General features: G+C 32.6%; 2 protein-coding genes across 4 annotated transcripts in view; one reads left to right on the forward strand and one right to left on the reverse strand.

The window, feature by feature from the left end:
• The window catches only part of Cpx (synaptic transmission protein complexin), an 88,634-nt gene extending 75,588 nt beyond the window's left edge, over window positions 1-13,046 (forward strand). For all 3 annotated transcript variants that reach the window (XM_070658894.1, XM_070658895.1, XM_070658896.1), the window contains 3 exons: window positions 6,700-6,863; window positions 11,300-11,429; window positions 11,794-13,046. In XM_070658894.1, the coding sequence (XP_070514995.1) occupies window positions 6,700-6,863; window positions 11,300-11,429; window positions 11,794-11,867 (368 nt within the window). In that variant the 3' untranslated portion in view covers window positions 11,868-13,046. The remainder of the gene's footprint in view (window positions 1-6,699; window positions 6,864-11,299; window positions 11,430-11,793) is intronic.
• LOC139104477 (uncharacterized) overlaps window positions 1-27,060 on the reverse strand; it is a 47,321-nt gene that overhangs the window by 20,066 nt on the left and 195 nt on the right. The window contains exon 2 of the mRNA XM_070660010.1: window positions 26,954-26,997. The gene's annotated coding sequence lies outside the window, so the exon portion shown is untranslated. The remainder of the gene's footprint in view (window positions 1-26,953; window positions 26,998-27,060) is intronic.

The raw sequence follows: 27,060 nt of genomic DNA on the forward strand, positions 1-27,060 counted from the left end.
CTATCAAAATTGTCCTTTCTTGAATTTTAAGAATAAATTTCTTTCTTTTAATTTAATACAATTTTTTTTTATTTTTCCAAACATTTAATTTTATTTTTGAACTTTTATTTTACGCAGTAACTCTCGTAATAATTTTTGTTATATTATTGACGTTTTATTATCATATACGTATACACATTTCCTGTAATTCATCCCGACGTTTCCAATACGCCTCAACAAGACAAGACAAAGGTAAAGCATCACGCGATAACCGCACGAATAACCGCATAGCCATTGAAATTCTCTTCTCCTTTCGTCTCTTGAGACAATTGCGATCGGCTCACGAAGCGTATCGCAGACTGAAGCAGCCTGTCGCGCGACTCGACAATCTGGCCAAGTAACTTCAAACATACGGCATGAACCAACTACGATTCAACCACCAGAGAAATTACCCCGCTATTGTATAATTTAAAGTGAGCTCGTATCGTACGGATCAATTGATGTTGCAGCTATCAAAGGGACAATCAATAAGATTAATTCCATGCTTCGAATACAACAGACTAGAAATATTCTTAAGGAAGTAACAAAATTATGCAATTTAAAACAGAAATGCAACAGTGTTAGACGTTTTATTGGAGGGCTGGAAGATGGTATATTAATTTTTATCTCCTTATTTTAAATCATACGTATATAAAAAAAAAACTAAAGTATTATACTATTTTTTATTTTGAACGTGGATTATTTTAGACCTTTGTTTTATCTCTGAATTTACATAATAAATACAAAAACTGTAAAAAAAAGTAATAAAAAAATATTAAAAATTAAGTTAAAAATTTCAAGCTGCATATTACATACAACGCTTACCACGAACGATTTTTAGGAAAAAGAAAAAAAATGGTTAGGCCGTTCCTTATAATCATTTAAGCGCGTCCCCTTTAACATTTACTTAAGCGTGTGCGACCATGATCATTAATCTTAACACTCGCGATAAATCTTTCACCGAGCAAGGAATTTTCACGTCAAAGCCGTAGCAAAATTCTCTACGTCGATAAATTGTGGAGAAAAAGTTGTGACGAAGGAGAAACTGAAATCAGTATTACGAAATTTCGGGCAAGAGAAAGAGAGAGAGAAGAGAGGAAAGAATAGGAAAAAAAAGTGAAATTATCTGTAAACGATGTTGAAGAAATTTACATACCGCACGAAATTGAAACAAGCAGCTTTTAATACTAGAACCTCGCTCTTCCTCGAGACATTTCTACTGCGAGAAGGAACCACGATGCAACTAACTATCCCAATCAGAAATAAACAATCAAATGCCAGACACTACTCAATATAATTAAACCTGGATTCCTAAATCATAATCAGTTGTAAATCGTGACGCGTCGAATGAAAGTGCACCCGCATGTTAAGCGATCGATGTTCACGATTGAACTTGGCACCGCATCAAGAGAAGCGAATTCTGCAGATGTGGTTAATTACGTCAGAGTGGCTTAATCAAGACTACTTGACCTAAGCTCAAGGTAACCAGATTCTAGTTATGCTTGGTAGCGCGAGCAAATGTGCCAATAAATGCGAATGTATTAGATTACTCCATTTGATCAATTGTTGGCGGATAATTAATTGCATTCATACTTGATGATGTTACTAAACTAATGAGGTATACTACATTTTTTTAAATCGAACTCTATACGTAATGTTAGGAATAAGCGAGATTGCGTTGCGATTTGTATTTAAAAAAATAAATAGAGCAATGAAAAAATAAAAGTTTTAATATTTTACATCGAAAAATCTTACGCGAATTCGAAAACGTTTCGACTGTTTTATCGTATTATCCTCGGATATTTTATGGCTGAATCGTATCGAGGTTTTCTGGTAATATAATCCAATTTTTTCCTCTAAAACGGCAACTTTTCACCCTTCTCGAGGGGGACAATGTGAACGTGCGCCAATATAATCGTGCGAGTGGGCACAGATCCGAGTTCAGGCGGATTTGCATGCAAATCGGATCTCGCAAAAGGGAAAATCTGGAACCAGTTTTTTCGAGACTGAGGCCGATTTCGCGAATTATTTCGATACGTCAAGACTGATACTGTTTTGTTCCGTCTACCCTCTGCTCCGTTTCTTTTTGGCTGTTTTTTTTTTATTTTGACATACAATTTTGACTGAAATTTAATGAATCAGAAAGTTCAAGTGCCGTAGGTTAATCGCGAAATATGAAAGAGATATATTTTTGGAAACATATGTTTGTGCTTATGCAGCATGTGTCCGTCGTTGGATAATAATGTAATTAATTATAAAAATTATATTAAAGAATTAATACAATTTCTCTTTAATGCCTTTAAAATCTCTCAAAAAAGAGTCGTTACTGTCGGAATTAGCATGTTTTTAACTGTTAAAAGCATCCCTGGAATTTTCCAATTAAAATACTAGCCAGAACGTCGATTTAAAACTTTTCTTAACACAACAGGTATTTGTACAATTTAGAAGAAAGACAATTTTTATTTTTTTTTACTTCGTAAATATCCTTTGATATTCTTTCAGCCGTTACTTTGACAAAAACTTCGTTAACAAACAGTTTAGCGATTGTTGCGCCGATGTAAATCTTTTTCTAAATATTATTTTGACACATTTTGGACATATTAAGTTTAGAAATGCTTATTAAACGTATTGCTCACGCTATTAGGACAAAATGCATATGTGTCAAGTACAATGAACAGATAAAAGATTACTTTTGTACTTGATAACGTATTCAATGCTCCAGGGTTAGATAAAAAAAAAAAAAAGAAAAATGTGTGCGAGAATGTAATCATCGGACTACGTATTCCAATTTGGCATTCCTGCATTTTTTAAAAGCGCAACATGCATTTATAAAGCTTTATTATACGTGCCCAAAGGAAAGTAGCTAGCTACAAAGCTCGATAAAAACGTTAAAGCTACATATATATGTAGAATGGTACAAGAGAATTGTTGCAGTTCTCTACCTTGCACATGTATTACTTGCACGCTAGGCAAAATATCCTTGAGCCGAAGGCGCCTACGTAAAAGAGAGATGCTATCGTAATGTGCTACAAACCGCACATACGTATACGCTAAACCCAACTCTGACGAAAAAAGATAACACACAAGAATACACGTAGCTGCGAACGTGTAGTATGCCACGTTATCGCAACGTTATATATCCATAAAAAAAAAAAAAGAAAAAAAAAGAACAGTTTTTTCACCTCGCGTTATAAAGTTTAGATTAAAAATCAAAATTAATATGCCTTTAATGCGGCGTACTTCGTTATTTTAGTGTTTAATTAAATAGTTAAACACTTTTGTACACATGAAAAAATATAAAACATTTAAATACCACATAGACAGATTAGACAGTTAACATTTGTAAATCGTCTGAAAAAAATCGTTCGTAGTCTATGCTGTTATATGATTTCAGTTTTAAATTGTCTTACATTTTTTACACGACATACATATTTATTATCTCGTATTGTAATATATAAAAATAATTTTTGCGATTTATAAAGATGAGATTATGTTTCGTACGATACATTACGATTGCGGTTTTAATTAAAAGATAATACCGAGTGCGCGAGTGTTTAATAAAAAAATTTGCCACCCTGAATCGATTCGATTCGATCATTTATAAATGTGAAGAACAGAGTTTCCTGTGAACTATCTTCAAGCAGTAACATGTAAACGACTAATCTACCCGTTTTAGATGGTTGCCCGATTTTTTTTTCTCTCCCTTTTTTTTTTATTTAACCGAGTAGTGAAACAGCCAATACGATCGTCGTCCAACGAGAAACGAGATGACCGTTTCGATACGGGAGGGATCGACTCGTTCGGAATCTCGCAGTAAATTCGTTTCTCCAACATCTGCATGGCGGTGATTGGACGTCGGATTGTTCGATAAAGCGGCGATCGGCGTTAGCATCGAGCTCGGGTGGGCGAATGAAACCGAGAGAGGGTGGCAAAAGGCTGACTTTCTCTTTCGCGGTTTGTTCGCGCTGAAATAGAGCGGTTTCGTTCTTATAAAGGCTAGTTAAAATGCAGATTTTATCAGTCCCTTCAAATGAAGACATACCTCGCGTGCATCGCGACTGACGCGCGCGTGTGCGGCTTTTATATAAAATTGTCTTCAAAGGAAATAGAATTTTCGCGAAATTGAAGTATCAATAAAGAACGGCGCCGATACAGACGGTGCCGTCTGTGTAGTCTCCTCTGATCAATTTTCACGGCATATATTATGCATCAGTAGGAATGTAATAAATCACCAACATACATGCGTAATGTAATTGACACGAACGAACATTATTACTATATACGAATAATAAATATTTGAGGCGTACGATAGAAAATTCGCGCAATGCAATGTACGAATAAATATGTCGCGGAACAATCATTTAATGAATATTTCCCGCGAGGTAAAAAAACGTCTTCTATTGAGATGCGCGGCGAGAAAAATTCATCGTGACGTCCGATGAATAAAACAGAAAGCTATATTCCTGACTAGTTATAGCCAAATATATTAATATGCGACGAAGTCGCATCTGCTTATCGACTCCGCAGCTGCTCGCTACTTTCCGTCGATATTACGCGGCGCATTTGTTTATCGCGTTTTATCACGACCAACATTTTAATTTCTCAGCCGTTTGTAATAGAGATCGTTACAAATTTGTGCTACGAGATGCAAATTCAATTAGATACCAATGACAATGCCGAGTAGTGCAGCGAATGTTCGTGACACTGGGCCGCAGGTGTTTCAAACGACCACCCTCTGTGTTCGAAAATAGTATTTACTACTAGCGATTGGTCGCGAAATTCATTCGGACACGTTTCGAACAGTTGCCGCAGTACTTCTGTTATCGATTATTGCAGCTTTTACAACAAGCGTGATCTGCAATGATTTACAATGATAAGAGCCAAGCATGTTGGCGAGATCACTTTCTTTTACGCTTACGTATAACGAGTTGGAAAAATGAAATAAACAGCAAGTCCGCTCGTTTCACCGTCGGCGCCCGTGAGCTCAAGACACCCCAGACTACATTTTTACTCCTAGATCCCTACACTACATCCTAACAGCTACACATTCAAACCATTTTATTTTAAAAATACGTGCCAGCCGTATTACTTTTTTCTTTCATATTCAAATAAACGCGGAAATACTTGTTTTATACGTATACGAGTTCAAGTTTACAAGATCTTTTTCGTGCCATTTTTTAATCCCACCTTCGTTCGCAAAGCGCATTCGCGCGCATTATTTTTGATACCGCAAGACTTTCTTTCCGACACCCTAGTTCTTCTGCGCAAACTTACGAACAATACTAGATGCAGATAACTTTTATAATATTTCTTTAATATAGCGGTCGTAAGTAAACTTTCAGCCCCGCAGGTATACGCAGAAGTATCGTCGCACTTGTAATTTCCCACCAGAAACACGTCATGCATGTATACATAGTTGTACAACGTTGTCATACTATTAATCCTTTCAGGATTAGGGCTTATACATTGCACATGCATACTCTTACAACTAAGTTTCTAGAACCGCATGTATAATTATTTCAAAAAAATAATTTAGTAAGAATCCTCATGACGCTCTTTGAAATATCTATGTCTAATTTAATTCAATCGTCTTTTTTTTTTTCTCGTAATTAAAATACTATTTAGAAACAATCTAAGTGGAAATTAATTCCCACCGTTACCTAATAATTAACTAGCCAATTCGCGGTTTACTTCGTATTCGTTTTTTGTTACGAAAATATATTTTTTAATTAGGAAGTTATACATATAAAAAAAAAATCTAATAATTATAGATACCCTAAAAATATATTGAGACTAAATAAAATCTATAAATTTGCAAAAGAGAGAGAATGAGAGAGAGAGAGAAACTTGAGTTTGTTGTAATAAAATGGCCTGTACATCACTTCTGGCTAGCGACGTCATGAAATTCTCTAGATAACCATCGGAGAATTTCATTTTGTCAAATAAAACTAGTCTGTGGACAGTTTTGCCGGACATATCAGCGAGTAAGGGAAAACCGCAGGAATTCCGTTATTAATCTTTTTCAGAGACGTAGAATGCGTTTTTTTTTTTTTTATCGTGCTGTGTACATTTTTCAAATATGCTGCATATTTTTACGATGGCGTGATCTTAACTTACAATTATCAGAAATTACACGAAATCCAATTAAAATTTAACATCGCTTTACAGCGCGTTATTTCTCTTTCTTTTAATTTGTAAATAAAATGCGCAGGTATATTAATTACACTAAATATAATCTTGAGAGAGAAATAATCACTGAATAAAAAATGCTTTCCTACAATTTATAAATAGTACCAAACTAATCACTAGCTTAGAATATATCTAATCGCGCGATCTATCTGCAAAATCAGAAGTTAGGTGAATTTTCATTTGAGTTTTTAAATTACGGTTTGCATATTAAAATAAGAAATTACTAATCAATCGCTACTTTTTTTCCAATTTAAATTAATAAAAACCAAGAACATATTTATATCTTTTTTTCTTATTTTATTTTGTATTGTAGAATTTTTTTCAAGTAGTTTTTAAGATCTAATTTTCAGTGTTATTTAATAATTAAATTATTTTATTTTTAATTATTAAAGGTCAGCATGTAATATACGTATGCATATACGTATAATGATATATGTATATGTATGCAATATTAAAAAGAACACATAGATGAAAGCTGTCTTTATTTCGTAGGCGCGGTAGGCGGCGAAGGAGGTGACGAGGATGATAAGGAGAAGGAAGAGGAGGCCGAGAGAGAGAGGCAGGAGGCCATTAGAGAAGCTGAGGAACGAAGAAAGGAGAAACATCGCAAAATGGAGGAAGAACGAGAGAAGATGCGGCAAGAGATCAGAGATAAGGTCAGCAATGATAATTTTACAATAACGTTCATACCCAAAAGAGATTTTCGAATTGCTTTCATAATAATTAAATTTCCTTCTCCCACGTACATAATCTTAATTCGTTTCGATCAGATTTTTCACGGTCGTCAACGTGTTACAAAGCTTAACGTTTTAAAGATACGCGCAAAGCTGTCGTATCATAAAATCTGCTTGTTGAAAATTTTTGTCATTAAAATGTATTATTTGAACAGGCTGTAAATCATATTTTTCAGTTAATTACAAGTGGATTTTGTTTCTGACTAAATACTAGAATATGCGCGAGCGTGAATATCGTCACGTGTTTCTCCCGCGTTTTCCACAAGAGTCCTCGATTTCATCTGGGTCATGTCAACGCCGTTGACTCCGTCCTGACAGGACAATGCATCAGGATTGATAATGGCGCGATCCAACGTGCATTTTACATCTCTTTCGTTCTTCCTCTTCCCCGTTTCTCTTTTTATCCACACATTTATTTGCCGCCATACCGATGAATGCATTGGAAGCTTTTTGCGAGCTCCCGTCGGCGTATATTGTTCTACCCCGTTTGATCAATGCTTCGACGGATTCTATTTTCTATGTGATTCAACCTGATTGCTTTGTTCTTTAAAAAAATGTCAAGTGGCTCAACTGCTTTATCGAATCAGCTTTAACGAAAGCTCGAGAGTTAATATCGATTCCCTTCTCACGCGTCATTAATTTTTACGTTAACGTTAATACAAAATAACACCTCTTCTGTTTTAAAAAAAATCTGCGCTAGATCGACTCGAATTCGTTATTGCTGTTTTTTCCGCGATGCTCATTGATCCTCCCGCTTTATATTTAATTATTTTGTATATTATTAATTTTTTTGGTTTAATTGTACGATTTGCGTGATTTCCTCATATCGGTGATATTATAAATGCTCCCCAATTCGGTACGCAGCAATGAAGTTACATAGCTTGTTGTGATGGAAAATTGATGGTGGATTTATATTTTCCGTCACCGACATTTGCCCAACTGGGTTAGTGGCGTTGGATTTTGCGTGACATTAATTGGAGTGGAAACGCGATTATCTCGTATGTAAACAGAAAATGATATCGTTGAAGGGACCAGAGGCGTAATTCGACGTCGTGGGATACAGTTTGATTTGTGTATGTGGCACATCGACCACACCGGCGTCTCTCTCTCTCTCTCTCTTTCTCTTTGCAAGTACTGTAATTTCATATGTGAAAGTAGTTGCTGAGCGGTTAAATGTTGCAGCCATTATCATAATAAAATTGAGATTTAAATGAAAAATCTTGAATCAAAATTCAATTCTTCGGTTCTAAGTATAATATATGTATACGTTACCGAATCAGATTTCACGATAAAAAAATACAATCGCGAGAACAAATTACCGAATACACTTCCTTTGCGCGTCCCGTGTTGCAAAAAAAAAAAAAAAATTAACGTAACAAAATCATTCGATTAAAAAATGTTTTTCAGCGCGACGACTTTTCAAAAAAATTTGCTTATTATTCCGCGGTTTTATTCGTAAAACAGAAAAGATCTCGACGGAATGTAATTAATACTAATGGCTGCTACATTATATTAAGGCTACTTTCAAATCTTTTCCATCTCGGCGGAAACATAATTTTTCGAAAATGAGCGGAAAAGATTGAGGCGCACGAGCCGCGATCTCCCATGAGAATAGAGAACGTACTATTCCTGCGTAGTAGTGGAAGAGGCTTTGGCATGGTAATCGCATTGGGTCAAGTCAAATCCGATTTCCTATCTCGACTAATGAACGAAGTGGGACTTTGTTACAGTAAAGTCCTTGCGCAATTTGAAAATATTCTTTTTATTATTTTATTTGCAAATTAGTCTGGAAGGATATGTCTCGTCACATCGTAGGAAGAGCGATACAGCATGCATATGATTAAATTGTTACTGTTGTTCCGTGATGCTGATTAATTATAGTAAAACATAGTCGCTAAACATCCTGCGCACGAATCGCGCGAACTTTTTCGCATTAATATTATTTCATACGCTTTATTTCTTTTTGTTTTTTTTAATATTCTTTGAGGAAACAAGAGAAAGCATCGAGCGTGACAATCGAAGCGAGAAAAGCAAAGGCGACGATGAGGCGAACTAAGAAGAGAGAAGATTGAACTTAACTGGGGTCAAATTGACTCTAGTAGGGAGTCCCTGCATTCAATATGGCGACTTCCTAATAGAGTCAGGCTGACTCCTTTTAAGACGTTCACCAAACGAGGACCCGTCTTGCGAAAGCACCTGAGAGCGCGCGCCCTATAAATGAAGCTAAGGCCATTTAATTTACAAAGCATCAGTTAATTAGATCGTATTATATGAATAATGCAAGTGTTGCGAGCGATCTGTATTAATTTATAAAAAACAGCACAGAATCCATTGGATGTGTTGGACACACATGATATTTATATTAATTTATTTAAAAAAATAAAATCTTTTTAATTTTTTGAAACACCCCATTTGTATATAAGTATAAGTTTGATAATAATTTTTGTATTATAATACATTAATTTATCAATTAGATTTGTGTGAATGGGAAAAATGTAATTAGTATGCGTATCTGAATATACGTAGATTTTTAAGAAAGAAATCAGGTGCAATACGATACTATCTTTTGAATCATGATATAATTCTGAATCCCGGCAGAGAGCTCAAATTCCAATTTTCCCATCGCGGTAATATGGCACCGTGTCAGATCTTCTATCTATTTATAACAGTGACAAAATTTATGATGCATACAGGGAGTATCGAGAATACCACGTAATCTCTTCTTCCAATCTTTCCTTTACCCCTGCAAACTATACATATAATCCTTATATGTATGTCGATACAACGCTAACAGATCAATAGATTGCGAGAGAAATTATCCGTTCAATATAAATTATTTTATATTACAGTAACGTTGTTTATTTGATGTACCTTTAATTTTTTTTTTTTTTAATTAACTCCAGCGAGAAAACATTTCTACGTGTACAGTTATATAAGAATGCAGAACACATTTGAAATGAGGACGTGAAAGAACGCAGGCCTCAAAAACGCCGCAGTGCGACTCACTCTGCGGGCTTCGCGAAGGCAACACATTGTATGTACCTACTAACATCGTTAGAATAGACGAATAACGCGACTTTTAAATAATTATAAATAATTATAATTATTTAACATAACATAATAATTATAATTATAAATAATCACAATTATTTAACATAATGTTCTAATGAAAAACTGAATTAATTGTTAATAACTGCTGCACGTAATTAATAGGCAATTAATTTAATTTGACATATTAAGTCTTTAGTTTTTTTCAATCATAACTTTGTAATCGTGCATACTTTTTCAATTGTGTGAGCGAGCCAAATGTAACGCGTGATAAATCGCGGTGTACTCATAACTCAACGCGTAATAATGTTCTCATAATTTCGAACATGAATGGACGTGCAGAAGCGCACGTACAGACGCGGATGCAAGAGACACGCGGACATGTCGCGCGTATATCGAAGAACATTAATTAACGTCAGGATCAGAGCACGAGATTTGACATATCACGTGAGATACAGGGCTTGTGTATCTTTCCGTTATCTGTCTTCTCGAAATAACGTCTATGTAGAATCACGTTCAGAGAGTGAAAGCTTGAAAAGGATGCTTTCGGTCTCGCGAAATATACACGCGTAATGGCCAAGTCAAGAGAGTCAAAACTGCCAGACAAAATAATTAAATTCATTACTTTTTAAATCGCATATGTAATTCAGACGTGCACAACGTGCTTTTTGAAAAATGAAATTATTTGGAGAAAACGAAAAACATTTATGACGCCGATGTTGTAACATATTACGTCCTGTATCGTTGCATGACAAATTATTTCGCTGAAAGACACCAATTATTAATGAGGCCCTGATCAACGATGCAGCGTATGACAATAGCTGCATACAAGGCAAATTCCTATACATGCAACGGTAACGACACTTATACCATTAATGCTATGTCCACCTCGCTCTGCAATTTAGCTTATTGTTGCGCCGAAAGTACAAAGCGTTAACGGGTTAGATTATACGCAAGGACTATCGGTTTGTTGTAAATTGAATGTCCGAAATAGCAAATAGAGAAAGAGAGAAAACGTTGGAGAAATAGTGAAAAATGATACGTGATAATAAAATGTATAATAAATTACTTTGAATTAAAAAATATAACGTATAATATATAAGAACATATTAAACCTGTGCATAATAATAAAATAATAATGTAGGGTGACAAGTATTAAAATAAATTGAAATACTTTGTAAATGTTTTTCTAATATTTGAAAAAAAAAAAAAATTTATAGCTTTCATAAATGACGAAACTGTTAAGAAAACCTGAGAAGAAAATTGTTCTTCTCTTACTTGATGATATATTGCTTTTCTTTGATTTACAGTATAACATAAAGAAAAAAGAGGAGGTGCAGGAGATGCCACAGGAAGAGCCTAATCCGCTGATGCGAAAAAAGAAAACGCCAGAGGAATTGGCAGCCGAAGCTGAAGCCGAAGACGAAGACGAGTTCACTAGTATGTAACCGCAATATTATTATTTCAATATAGCTTTTCTATATAATGCAATATAATGCAAAATATTTTTTTTAATCAAATGTAGAATAAATAGCAACGTTTGCTTAAATGCAAAAATACAATGATACAATATATTTTAATTTAATTTCTACTTTAGAGTAATTTAATTAATTTTTATGTATATAAATTGTACAAGAATACATTTTTGCGTGTCTTATATTTTTAAAATAAAAATCCGAGTTACAACAGGCTGCAACCTGTATAAGTTTCTAATTTTAATTATAAACTTTTAAAATGTACTTTTTATTAAAAAAAAAATGTTATTGACATTTTATTAAACATGTTTCTGCTTTGACTGTTTTAGAATTGAGAAATACGATAGAAACACAAGTGAATGAGATCAAATCGCAAATTGAAAGTAAGTGCAGCCTTCAATGAGCCTATTGCATCGCGCGGTTCGCGAGGAAGATGATGACGGCATACGTTATCGTCAGACTCGTGTCCGCCCTGTTGCCTGAAGGAACAAAGGAGAAAGGAGTAGCGAAAAAGATAACGAACCAACTAGAAAGGGGAAAACTGATACATAGAGCCACCAACATTAGAACGACATCGTTATGTCGACCAATCAGTCGGAGGTTAATTTCAACAGTCGACTGGTCGATCGTTGCTTAAAGCAAAAGTGAACGACGAGATTGAGCCAGAAAATATCAAGAGAATTTTCAAAAAATTTCTCAAGAATTTTTCATTGCCGTCACATTTGAGTGCAGCGTAGAAAATTGAAAGATCCTATCGGGGATTTTATCCTGCACGAGAATTAAAACGAATTTAAGGATAACAGAAATATTATCTTTCATTATAAAACAATGTTAAATTGTCAAAAGAATTGGATGTTATAAAATATCAAAAGTTTGAAAAAAAAAAAATTATTTATTAGGAATCCAATTGTAAATTAATAATCTTGAAAAAAAAAATTACAACTACGCAAGTAGCAGAGCATGCTAGTAGTGGATTATCTCGCTACTCACGTTGTTAAATTAATACGATAAATAGATGGAAATCAGAGAACAAAACGCGGATCAACAGCATAAGGAATGAGATCGAAAAATGTTGGTACAGAAAATACCAACAGCAATTCTCCCGATTTTTACAATGAGCAGATGCAAACTTATAAATTTTTAAGTTAAAAAGAAATTCTCGACAGTTGTCTTGATATTCTTCAGCGCAAGACGAAGAGATCCAGGCATTGACGACATTGAAGAAATATTAAGTTAATCATCAAAAAAGAATTAACCTGATGATTATCCTTAAAAGAAGCACGAAATAAAAAAAATAAAAAAACTAATACAATATATCTTTTGAAACAATGTATGATTAAATATCGCGGGGAAGAATTAAAAATTCAAAAACCTAATCTCATTCGAATTGAAAGTAAACGACATGACGAAAGGAACGAATACGTGTAAAAAAAAAATCCAAAGCCAAAAGAAGAAAAGATTAAAATATTGTCGATCGTCGATGGTGTTTGTGAAGAGAAAAGTTCGGTGAAGGAAAGAAAAGGGAGATAAAAACGATGTAAACGACGACGAAGATAAAAGGAAAAAAAAAAAAAAGAGAGAATGCTGACTCGACCAGAGTGTGATTTTTTTATGTAATTGTTGCAATTAAAACAAAGTGTGAAGTGATGTTTTATATAGAATAATTAGGTGTTCCGTAGAATGTGTTTAGACGTAGTATAATTTATAACAAATCAATTACCTGACATAACGAGTGAAATATCCCACCGTGGGTGCTAAGTTATTTTTTATTTATAGTACACCTAGATATTCTATAGTTATACGGAGAATTTTTGGCGCAATTTGGTAATTTGAAAACTAATCGATTATTGCAGGAGCTCATAATTCACTCTCAAATAATAATTTAACTTAAATATTGATAACGATCAATATTAACGATTTATGTTCATCCAAATATTTTATAGAATATCTATTTATTTTAGACTTTTAACGATTGTCTATTGCAAAACTTCGCTTCAAGTATGTTAATTGATTCTCGCATAGGGATACAACAAGCACTCTATGACGCCGCTCTGGGCAAAAAATTTTATCGAACAAATCTAAAAACATCGTCGAAAATTTCTTCAACAATCCAACGATTATTCAAACACAGTTATATCCAACAAACTATTTGCGATAACCGTAAAATCACTTTTAAGATCTTACAGTTGTCGACGCGAATACGATTTGTATGCCTTCTGATTTTTACAGAACTAGTGAGAAGTAAAACGCGGCTCGTGCGACGACCAATTCCTTATTTTTCGAGAAACGTAGCAGAAGGTAATTGGACTTCTCACTGTGCGTAATTATATTATCTGTATGCGAGTTGGTCAAAGAGATATCGGCTGTCAAATGGGAAACTTTGGAAGTAGTTGGATATTCGAATATGAATCTCGAAACTTCCCTATTAGACAGTCAATTAACGAATGCGTTGTACAGAAACTGTACTATGCTTTGAATTATTGCACTTATAACATGAATGCTTTTGTTTTAAGTTCGCTGTTCTTTCTCATTATATTTGTATCGCTTTCTTTCTTTGAATAATAATATCAAATGCTGCTTTTAACTGTAAAACTATGGGTTGCTAGCTATATAAACTTTTCAACACGTAACAATTGAAAATATAAGTTGTAACATTATGTATTTAAAATACTTAGTATTTTAAGATCATAATTATATGAAATTAAAATTTGAAACTAATATTTTTGAATATAAAAAATTGATGAGTTAATATTCGAGAGTAATATGATAAAAACTATTAAGAAACGATCTTGAAAAATTATTTAACTTTGTCGTCGACTAATCTATTAATTTATATCTCTGACGCTGAATATAATAGAAGTAAAATTCAATTTTCACGGCTTGTCGCCAATTTCCGATTTATAATTATTATTACACACACACATGCGCACGCGTGCTACTATTGCATTCATTACAGCTTCACGTATATTGTTTTTTCATAACTTACATAAATAAAATATGCATTGAATAAACGAGATGTGTAAGAAATATATTAAATCCAAATATATATTTACACATTTAATATGCTTAAGTTAATAATTTATCAATAATGAATTACATATGATTTAAAACTAATTCGAGTATATACGAAAGGATGAAAATAATTGCTGCAGTAAAATAATAAAAAGAACGGCGATACAATAATTTGCTAATAAAAAAATTTTTTCTATTATTCTAATCGATACTAATATATTTTAACTTTTTTGCTAGCAGTCGATGTTTTATAGTTGAACGCTAATCTTTTGCGTTGATAAATACAAATTTAATTGTACTTAAGTGCCACGCTATCTGGTCGCGCAGCATACGGCTCTCAAGATAAATGGATACTTGCAAATATTACGTGTTCGAAAACGTAAGGTGCAGGGCGGAATAATTAGTTTCTCTCGCTCGTTATAAATAATAAAGTTTATGCACATATGTGCGTACGTGTATACATACTATATCTATATATACAATTTATGTACGCGTACAAACATGTATGTATAAACATTAATAAAAGAAAAAAAATGAAAGATGCAAAAAAGAAAAAAAAAAACAAAAAAAAACAAACGTATACTAGCGCGTTAAGTTTTTAGAAAAAAAATGTTTGAGATAGTAAAAGAAAGAAAGAAAAAGAAAAAAAAAAAAACAATTGTAGCTGAGTTATGTAGTTGATAGAAGTTCGTTCGACGACTGTTTTAATACACTAAAAAGAGAAGAGAGAGAAAGTGGTGGTGAAAAAGTTATTATAATTAGAAATGCTATTATAAATATTAAAAATTCATACTCGAAATAGACACAGTGGCAGAAAAAATTATTCTACGCATCCATTTTATATTGTTTGGGCAATAATTTTTTTTTACAATCTTGCAAAGAGAATATTAGCGATCAGTGATTATATTCATTTTGTAATCACTCTGTAAATTATTACGTATTTCTGTCAAAATTGGCAAATACCATTCATCTTTTCTTAACTTGAAAAAGCCTGGACGCATAAGGATTAATTATCGTCGAACAAATAGCAATATTCAATGAACGTGAAAAAAAAAAAAAAGCGTTTTGATGGCCGCATTTATTCCGCGGTTTCATCGTGAAAAATTCGCAAACTTTCTACCACAATTCCGCGGAAAGAACAGAATCGCCTTTCAAGTTCGTCCAAGTACGGCGACAACCGAAAGTTTTGCAAAAATCGCTGACAACGTGCTACCTTCCTTTTTCTTCTTCTTGATTTTTCTCCCTATATTCCCTTCGTTCTATCCCCTCGCTTCTTCACTCTCTTTCTCTCTCTCTATCTCTCTCGGTTTTCACAGCAAGAAACTTTATCATTCGATGCGACTCTGCAGCTGTTTGCTCACGAAAAACAAACCGAAAACTTTTCTTTCACTGTTTGACTTATCCTCGTTCTGCTTTCAATCTTGCTTGGGAAATAAACGAGGATTTTCATAGACTTCCTACTGCGACAAAATTTGATTCGCGATCTTTACGACCGCGTTTTAATCGAGAGTCACAATTGACAATATCGCTAATTAGATACGGAAATAAAGTTGATTGCTTTTTGCGAAATTAAACTTCTACTTAAAACATGGTGTCAAAAACAATTGTTTTATACAATAATTACGTACGTGAGAAATTGATCGATTAATTCTAAAAATACATGTCGTTATTTCATTATTATTTTGAGAAATGCATTTATTTAAATACTAAATGACATACCGATAAGATTTATAATTCATGAACGATTAAAAAATTTCTTTTTAAACGTACAAATTAGCTGCGTATATGGGATCATAGAATTAATCAAACTTTCTCTTAACACACTTTTGTCTCACACGATTATAAATTAAATCATTACAAAATGTTTCGAAATAACGGTTCAAATTAATATACATATACATATATAGAAAAAAATTTGTTCAACTAAATCAAAAAAAATCTCAATTAATACGAATAGATTTATCAATTTCGAAATGTAACATGCAAAAAATGTAACGCTGCCGATTAGTAAAAAAACTGCAAATGTACTTAATACATTCTGCCCGACACATATCTATTTGAATCGTTACTTCACAAACATCTTGTACCAGCAATGTTACCTCACGGTTATCTTTAGATCTTTTTCTTAAACGGAGTTTTAAACACAGAAAGGAAATAATCTCGACTAACAACTGAACCTCCGACTATTCACGCACACGAGAATCAAGGAGACGATCGACTAATATATCCAAAGTGCGAAACGATATAAAACATTATTTCCGCTTAGTATGTTTTTCAAGTTAACCCGACGTGTAATTTCTCATCTGTCTATCGATGTGCATGTCAACTATCTCCTACGCTTTTCGTGACTTCTTTATCAATGTCGCTGGCTGGCTGATCTTTTACGTCGCGCAGCTTATCGCTCTCCTGCGTGTAACTGTCTGTCTGGCTGAAGATCTTCGAAAATTACCCTGAACGGGTAATTCGTTCTGAACAATGTAACCAATATCGAAACACCCGACACTACAGGTTCAAAGATTGAACCCACAATCACGTGTTTTGTTCGTACATGATTTCTGACATATTTTATTCACGTTGACGAAGGTCATTAGAACAGGAATAAAGATTCAAAGTATATTATATATAACAAACGAGATAAAAGCCAGTAATTAAAAATTGTAATCCCACTGTATTTTACTTGTTCTACTTTCGTAGGATTATGGATATTGTTTAAGTATGATAGTTATTAGCTATTAACGTAATTGTAAGTATTTATTATTAATATTATGTCGTTAATTTTGTAACTACTATAATATACTTTTTTTTTTTCTTTCTTTTTTTTTTACAAATTACATGATAAACCAGATTTGAAAAGCTTATCGTCAATTTCTTAATTTTAGGATATGGATTAATATAATCAAAGAAGAAAAGAAATATATATATACATATATAAACACAACATACAAATATATACATATATATATATATATTTTCTTATCAGAGTTAGAAAGATAAATGAACGACGAGGTTATTTTCGAAGATCCGGTCTCGGCCGAAAATTACGCTCTTTCTTATAAATCGTCTCGCGGGTTTAATCATCCTGATTAACTCTCATAACTGCAAACAAAAATATTCTGAAATTCTCGTTTCGATTCATTGACCAAGTTATATCGAACAAATGGACACAATATTACACACGCGATAGAAAGTCGTAACTTTTTTTTTTTTTCGTTCAAAATTGACTATTACATACAATCGTACAAAAATCACATCAGATATCTTTTCCACACTTATAGAAAAAAAAAATTTTTTTTCCTCCAAAAACAACAGTTAATTGCTATAGTTTCGTAGTTATGAGTTTTTAATTAGGGCACTGACGTCGTTAGTGCGATGACATCGTTACAATACTCTTCGAACATCCTCGCGATGTACCCCGCCGTTCAGATTATATCCAAAGCGATTATACTCGAAGTCAATTACTCAATATAAATCGATTTATCGAAGATGTATGCCATACGTTTTCTCGTATAATTTTCAATATATGCAGTATTTATCCGTTGTAGGTGTGTAAGTCAAATATATTCACAAATTAATATTCGTACAAGAAGGAGCATTAACATTTTCCGCCGTATCAAGATTATACAAGACTGTTTCGTAAATACTAATGTGAAACATACGGTCAATTACAATTATTATTTCTTATATCCTTGCCGTTTGATAGAAGTCGATCAAGTTTTTACGATAAAGTTGTCTTAAAATGATTAGATTTAATTAATTAAACGGTTCATTTAATTACATTTCAAAACTTTGCCGTAAAATAATTAAACCTGTTATTAAAGAGTCTCCGAATACTAAGCAGATCCTGTAATTTAGTTAGAATTAATGCTCTTGCTTGTAAGAAATATGGCGACACACTTAAAGGACCAGGAATGTTCTCCGGAACATATTTTAATCTACAATTAAAAGCGGGTTATAACAAAAAAACAATGACACCCAATAATTTAACTCTTTTAGTAAAAAGTAGACAGGTTCGCCGTGACTGAAACATTATCCTGGTCTACTTAATTGCAATGGCCACTTAAATGCAGTAATTAACAGTGACGTAAAATATTTGGCTTAATCGCTTTCTCTCGTCTCACTTATCGCGACTTATTCCTCTTATAATCGTAATGGTCTTGCATTAATCTCTATACTAATCTCTCTCTCAATTAGCTGCTATTGCTCTAGAAAACTTTCGATGTGTCTATATAGCGTGTTTAAATATATGGGAATCAATGTTTATGACACTATTAACAGATCTTCTTCCCGTTTCTAAATTTCTCGTTATTTAATTTTATGTCTTTCCTTTAATTGCAATATAAATTGCAACTATAAATTTTTAATCTTCAAAATGCAACGCGTAAGAGATTTTTACGAAAAACAACATTATTACATATGTTGCGTGTAAAAAAAAATTAGATTTTGTTTTACGGTTTAAATAATTCGACTTGAAACAAATTAGTTAAATATTTATTACGACTTTTGATTCCCATATTAGTTGAAATGTTGTATGTAAAATGCATGCGCTCTTTTCGATGTAACGATGTTGCTCTTCCTATTCAACGGACACAAAGGTTAAGCTGAATGAAATGCATCGATTAATTATCGTACTTGGGCTTGACTAAATTTTCGATTCATATAAATGTATCAAGTACACATATGTTAATTAACAATGCTAATTTTTCTCTGCAGTTATATTTTCCTTTTGGTATAGTTTGTTTCGGTGTTAATTTTTTTTTTTTTAATATATCTAAAAAATATTGTGCTGTTTTAAATAATATCGTTATAAAACAAACGAAAAGGGGATAATACATTGAAATTAATTATTTTTATATCAAATACTTGTCAAGTTTAATAAAATTTTGGAAATTAATAGATGCATTCATCACCTTTCTCTTGAAGCAATACAGAACAAGTATTATTTTTGTGTTCAAGAGTCTATTTGCTCTTTGCTAAACTTAATAATTAATTACGTCATTTAAGTCTTGTCGAAAATATATGTTAATTTACCGAACAATTAAAATTGTCACAATAAAAGCAAAATATTTATAAATTTTAATTTAAAAAAAAAAAAACAAATGCAATATAATATGTAACTTTAACTTAAAAATACTTATTGAGAAATGGAATCTTGAAGACAAAGATATTACACTTACATCGAAACTTTGCTGTTCAATAATTAAAAGTATGTGCTCTTTCTCTCGATTCTAATCAGAGATAAGATGGTGTACTTTCTCTTAATCGGATATATAGCGCTCTCTCTCTGTAATTTTTCTGTAGTTATAATGTAATTACTTACGTGCAACGCAATATATGTGTATACACACGTGCGCACGTATATATTGTGTTGCACCCTACTTCCCTATTCTATACTTAATCTGTAGTAAAATAGAAAAAAAAAATGAAGCAAATTGTAATGGCATGTAAAGCAAAAGAATATCGAATATTCGATGTTGCCGATGTTAATGCTGACTAATGTCGTGTGTCGTTGTTATTTCTTAATAATTAATATTAACCCTAAACAATATAAAAAAGAAAAAAAACTGTTATTTCTCGATATTGCAACGAATTGTTGCAAGTGAATAATTTATCTACTTTGCCAATTTAATTATAAAAATCTATAAATATTGGCAACAATTATCATTAATTGTTTCTGTTTTTATCTTACTGTTACATGTTAATATTTATTAATTTGTTATAATTTTATACTTGTTACATTAGAAACAAATATTATTAAATCGTTCATCTCTTTTAATTTGCTTCTATAAAGTAAAAAGGAAGATGATAACGATAACTCGATTAAAAATAGATTCTAGGATACAAAGTACTCGTGAGTTGTTCATTACAGTGAAATTTACAGTTTAATTGCAAGTTATATTGTTTAGGGATAATAATGCTCGTTGCCATGTCGCTAATAAGAAAAAAAAAAATCGTCGGAAAGTTTCTGCAACTCTCCGTACGACAGCTTGATGTACAATTAACAGCGAAACAACTTGAATGATTCTGACACATACGATCACGTTACCTTTTTCATTCGTACAAATCTCATTTTCAATCACAACCATTACAAATGTCCCATATACAATTATTGTTATAATTATTAAGAACGTAAAGATTAAGAAAACGCTCATATTAAAAAAAAAAAATATTAAAAAAAAAAGTGTTTGGAAATTTTTACATTGAAATATACGCTAAATCTTTATCATTTGTTACAATTTGATTCTGTTTCACTTAGAATCGAGTGTAAGCTAATATAAACTAATATTCATTGTTTTGCATAGTCCGAAACATATTTTTAAAATAAATCAACTTTTATCAAATTGAAACAAAACTCAGCGAGATTTTTATAAATATAACAAAGGCTTTCATTAAGTGCACATAGCTACAAAATTATTATCGCCAGTTTAAATTTCTATCGCTTATTCCTAATACGATTCTTAAAAGTCTATGCAGTTAAAATCTATTTAAATCCAATAATTATTTCTCTCGATTAGCATCTTTTCTGTCGGATCACGCATTTATATTTTTTTTTTTCAAAAGAAGCATGCCATCTTTTCTTTATGGTCATATTTACATTTGTATCTCTGAAATGGACTTTCGAATTTGCTCAAATAATTTTTATGTTCGTTTCCCGTGCGTAATGTGCATGTCGTATCTGCGGCAAATGCATAGCTTTCATACACTGAAAAAAAATTCGACGTGTACTTTCGCTCCGTTTTCCTTCAGCCACCCCGAGCCAATCTCGCGCGGCACGAGTGGCGCAAAAAAAAAGAAAAAAGAAAAGCACGCGATATGATTTGTATTTCGTAGATTTTTGTATGACAAACGCTCTCAAAATAATTCGAGGCGCATCTTGCACACCTCGGCCGAACAGTGCCGAGTGTGCCGTATGTACCGAACGTACCGAATACGTATCTAATAACGATCGATCTTTATCGGCTGATCTACCGTGAAGCGAAGTTAGTTTTTGTCTCACTTCGCGACTGAAGGGAACACATAAATACAGATTGATTATGTAAACGATATGAGAAATTTCGTTGACGACGCATTGTCTTTGGTACAAAACGTTTATTAACTGTGAGTAGCATAGACGTAGTCTATAGTAATCTAAATTACGGTTTATATACAAATAATCGAGATAGGCAAGTATTAGAACGGAGCAGATGTGTTTCTTTCCTACAGAAAAAAAAAAAAAAAAAAAAAAGAAAAGAAAAAAAGGGATATGATGCAGCTGCTACTTTTTATACTTGTCTATTCATGTTACGTACGCGGTGATATTTAAATTTTCTACATTGTATTTAGGCTAAATACAAATGCCGAGTGGAAATTGAGCCTAGCTGTTATCTAATGACAAGCTAGCCAATCCGTGATTTATCTCGTCACTGTCCAGCAAAACTGGACCCTGAGCAAGAAATGTAACACTTGAAATCGTCTCAGCACGGAACAATTATTTACTGGATAACAACGAGTTGAAAAAGCTAGATATCTAAGCGTTCTTCGCCGCGTACTATCTACTGTTGTGATCTGATGTTATGCAACGCTCGCTCGACTGTCGAATTCGTCGAGGCAAACCGGTTCTCGCCGTCCGCCGCCCGCGCGTCCTTCACCTTGCGAAGTTGGAATGCGAGGACCTGCCGGCCAGACGTAAATACATGCACGTACTCGCACACAGCGAGTGGCAGGGACCGGTTAGCCCGATGAATTCGGCAGGCCAGCCAGTGTTGCGTATGGTCAGCTCAACAACAGTAAACAAGACGCGGCGAGAAACGTTCGGATACCTAGATCTTCTAGCTCGTTATCAATCAGTATTAATCAACCTGCTACATGGCCCGCGCTGGATAGTCTAGATGGATACTAGATGATTTTTTTTTTTTTTAAGAACGCAACCTTACTACTTTCTTACAAATTATGAATAATACTGAGCTAGTCACTAGCTAAAAAATATATTTAATTCTGCGCGATACGCGACCGCTAGCTGAAAAATCAGAAGAGCTAGATGAATTTCCACTCGGGATCGTGTTTAACTTCGGCAGTCAAGAAGTGTCGTTGAAGTCACGAATTAACTCCTCTTCACCGATCGTAAGCCACAACATCTCGTTGATTGCTTGATTAAATCTTCAAATTAATTACTTTCGACGTTAAATTGTTCAAAAAAATATTTGTCGACGTCAGTTACGAATTGGCAATATGAAACGAATGAATCTTAAATGCGATCGGTCGGTTTGAGGAAAAAAAAAAAAAACTCAACGGGGAAGAGAAATAAAACAGAAAAGTGATTCGTGTATAATTAATTTACCGCGTTGCAGATCTGTCAGTACTAAAAAATAATTTTTAGAGAACAAAACTCAAGAATTTGAAAGTTATCAATTTAATTTTAACGTCGCAATCTTAATTTAACAATAAATAATATCAGTCGTTAATCATTGTCCGATCGACAAACTGAATAATTCGAATTAATTGTTCTACAAGCTGATGAATCTTTTAAACCAATTTCAAGCTTCCTGATCTGTGAGGGGATTCGAGTTTCTTAAATCGTAAATTTAATTTTCATTTCTCCACCTTCTTCGTGCAACTAACATCGATCCTGCTTGACTACGTGATAATCAAGAAACTATTGAGAGGATAGGAAAACTGTACTAATTCCTTGAGAAAAGGAGCGACCTCGTTAAACCCAAATAGCGCCGAAAATTTTATCAATCAAGGCGGCAGATGTTATGTTTTTTCCATGTACATAAAAAATTTCTAGGGACATCTCGACTTACATCTTAACTCGTTATCGTTTTTACAATGATGGTTTTATCGTAAAACCGCAAATCGAGAGTGAATACGATAAAAAAAAAAAAAAAAGAAGCAAAATAACTATACGAGCGGCAATTTCTCACTTCCTCGAGACGTTTATATTCGTGAAAAAGTTCCTAAATATATCCCTTAGATTATAGAAAAAAAAAAATCTTAGACGAGCTCTAAAAATTATTAATATTTAGATGTACGTAGATTTTCGTAGATAACCATTAATTTGCGGATTAATTTATAAATTCTTGGGTCTCTGAATTCTTACACCTTTGAAAGTGTAGATTGTTGAACTATTAGATATTCGCGTCATCCTAGGATTCATCTAGATCCTCGAATTCTTGGACTCGAGAATCCCACGGCTTTTAGATTTAATCGCCTTGAGATTTTGTTGGCCTTTCTTTTTGAAATTAAGTTGAACCCACATCGAGGAATATTAAAATTGCCAAATGATTATTATTTAAATCAACGATTAATTGTACAATCTCGAGGAACATTGGGAAGTTCGTAAACACCGACTTGGCTATTCAGAGACAACGACACAACGCATTATAAAGTAATAATGATAACTTAACGTTAATCGATTACAATTACGATCGCTCACATCGCGAAAAGTGATGACGACGATGATCAATGCGGCGTAAATATTGTCCTCGAACTGTCGCGTTTTCTTTGATAAAAAAAAAATGATTCTAAAATATAATTGAGAAAACAGTGATAGATAACAGTTGAAACGTCACATAAATCTGATGTATCTCGACTCGCAAATTACATAAGTCGACGATGCAGGTGATTTATGTCGAGCTATTTTTCCTCTCGTTGTTTCTAGCCAACAGGCTTTTCTTTATTTCTTGGCATTCGAGTAAAAAAATATTGCCTCGAGATTTCTACCCGGAATATAATTACGAGAAGAAACGATAGTTCGAGGACAATCATGGTTAAAAAAAAAAGTTAGACGTTAAGCAAGTTACATTATTAAGAAGTTAACAAACCATATGTGGTTAAGTAGGTAGATTTTAGCTTTATACACAAGAGAGTGCTGAAAGAATATATAAAAAGAGGAAAAGTGAGAAAGAGAAAAAATGAGAGAGAGAAAGAGAGAGAGAGAAAGAGAGAGAAAGAGAGAGAGCGAGAGAGAGAGAATTTTTGTCGATTGTGAATGAATTGCGAAAAGAAGAACGTTAAAAAGACTCCGCGTTTTTGACTGCCATTCAAGTTAGCAATGATTCGTTATACCAACATGTCCGAGCGAACTTGTGCGATGTTTATGAAAAGATGTTATCGTTATTATCGCTGTCGCAAGAATTATATGAGGCGTTTTAAAATAAACCGTATTATTATTACTATTTCTTTTTTATTTGAATATATTCTTTGATCCATTTTCAATCAGTTGTGAAAAATTTATACATATTATTTTATTCGCAATCTTACTGAAGTTGTTTAAGAAACTCGTTTAAAAAATAAATATATTTTCGTAATAAAAAAGAAATAATTAATTGCACGTCAATTAAATGGCAAAATTTACAAGACGCAGATAAAAGTAACGTTGATTAAATACTCTTGTATTGTTAATTTTCATACCATTTTAAAATTAACCTAATTGTACGTTAATATTATTTTTCCAAGTGCGTGAAATTATTTTAGAAAATTTAAAATGTAATACTGTACTTCATATTAATTGAACTTCTTGATAATAGTGTAAATTATTTACATTAATAACTGCCATATTTGTTCTTGACGATAGCGTACGTTCGATATTGTTGCGGACCAGACTCTTCGTGATTTTGTTAAACCAAGAAGCAATACTATTGATGCCTACAATTACTATTATCAAACGAGTGTTTAAGTAAATTACGATCAATCTAATCCTAGAATCTTAATATAAAAAATTGTAAATCTTGATTTATATAAAAAAATTAAACTTTCTGTCATAAGCATAATTATAAAAATTCTAATTTAGTTATAACATTATTTTATAATAATAAAAAGTTATAACAAAAAAAAAATATATATTTATATATTAATTTATTTAATTATTTAGTTTCTTATTATCAGACATAATTAAGGTTCTAGGATTAACAGCGGAAAATTTTATAATCTTTATAACAACTTTTCGCAGATCTGAAATATCTTTATAAAACGAAGTTAAGCATCTCAAAACGTGTCGTAATAAATTGATTAGTTGAAAGGATTAGAGATAAAAGAAATGAGCTTGAATTTCATTCCAATCTGATCTAAAAGGTCTACGATAATTTGAAAATAAATCTGAGCTTTTCTTTTATAGGTAGATATCTGCGAAGAGATGTCTTTAACTAAGAACGACTTAGAGTAAAATTGGAAAATGTAGCAACATTGAATATAGAATGTGAAAACGAGTGAACGAGAATCGCACGAAGCTTGCTCGGAAAATGAATGGAAGGTCGCGAATGATCTGAAGATTGCTGGGCTCTTGAAACTTATAGACAAACTCTTCGATTAATAAGTTGAACCTACGCTAAATTTACAATTCTGATTTTTTTTCTGGATACTTTGAAACCTAGTGGTAATTAATTCATGCTTCAGCATAATAATTATTATATTTGATCGTAAAATATACCTCAAATATACTTCGAAACTTGTATAAATCTGGATTGCTCACACAATCTACATTTTAATTGCTCAAGATTTAATTCCAAGTCGTTTAATTTTTAATATAAAATATTTCACTTTCGTGTAAAGAAACCATAAATATTGAATTTATCTATATTTTAATTAAGTTCGTTCAGTTTTCCATTTACTGTATCTGACAATTAAATTTGTGATATAGAAAAAAAAAGTGTATTACAAATTTGTACGAAAATTAATTTCAATAGACCCTGAATAAGTTTCATTTAAACATATTTAATTGTCGGATTATTTAATTCTAGTCAGACGATTTGTTAGAAATGTAAGTACATTTTTCATTTTACGGAAAGCTAGGATTCAGGAATTCTCGAATCGGAAGACTGTTTTGCGGCAGACAAAAAGAAAAAAAGAATACCGAAAAAAGAACAGATCGAAACTCAAATGAACAAAGAAAGCAAAGCAAAAATAACAATGTATAGCGGAGGAATAAAACCCTTGTATAAAGTAGCAGTGCGTAGAAGCTAATCTAATCGATAAAGGAATGATACAAACAAGTTTATTGTTGAATATAATAATGTATTATGTAACATTAACAAAGAAAAAAAAAAAAGAAGAGAAAGAGACGGATGATGATAATATTATATTGTTGTTAGATATATATTATATAAAATATTATATAAAAAAAAAAACCTTAGAAGTTAAGTGACCACCCAACATTCACCCACACAAGTATACACTCTCGCAGGATATACAGGGTGTCTCGACGAAAATGTATTCCCGTAGAGGAGACGCTTACTGCTCGAGTAAAATTTGTGTTTGTTTTTTTCTAGCAATGACTTAATCCGAGATATTTGTTGAAAATTAATAAAAAGCAAAAATAACCAAGTATTTTACTTTCTTATCAATCACACAGATTGCTCTCCTAACAATGTTCTGTTATAGACTACAGTTTCTCTCGAAGAAAATTATTTTTTTATTTATTATACTGGAATAAATTATGTGTGCGCTCTTTTCAAACGATCCCAATTGCAAACTACAAAAGAAAAAAAAAAAGAAACGACTTACCAGTCGGCATGAACTTTAGCGGAGTTGATGAAATCTGCCGGTGACTGTAACAAAAAAAAAAAAAATTAATGTAGACATGCCAGAATAGTTAGAAAGATTATTAAAAA

Source organism: Cardiocondyla obscurior, linkage group LG07 (assembly GCF_019399895.1).
Source record: "Cardiocondyla obscurior isolate alpha-2009 linkage group LG07, Cobs3.1, whole genome shotgun sequence".
Taxonomy (NCBI): Eukaryota; Metazoa; Arthropoda; class Insecta; order Hymenoptera; family Formicidae; genus Cardiocondyla; species Cardiocondyla obscurior.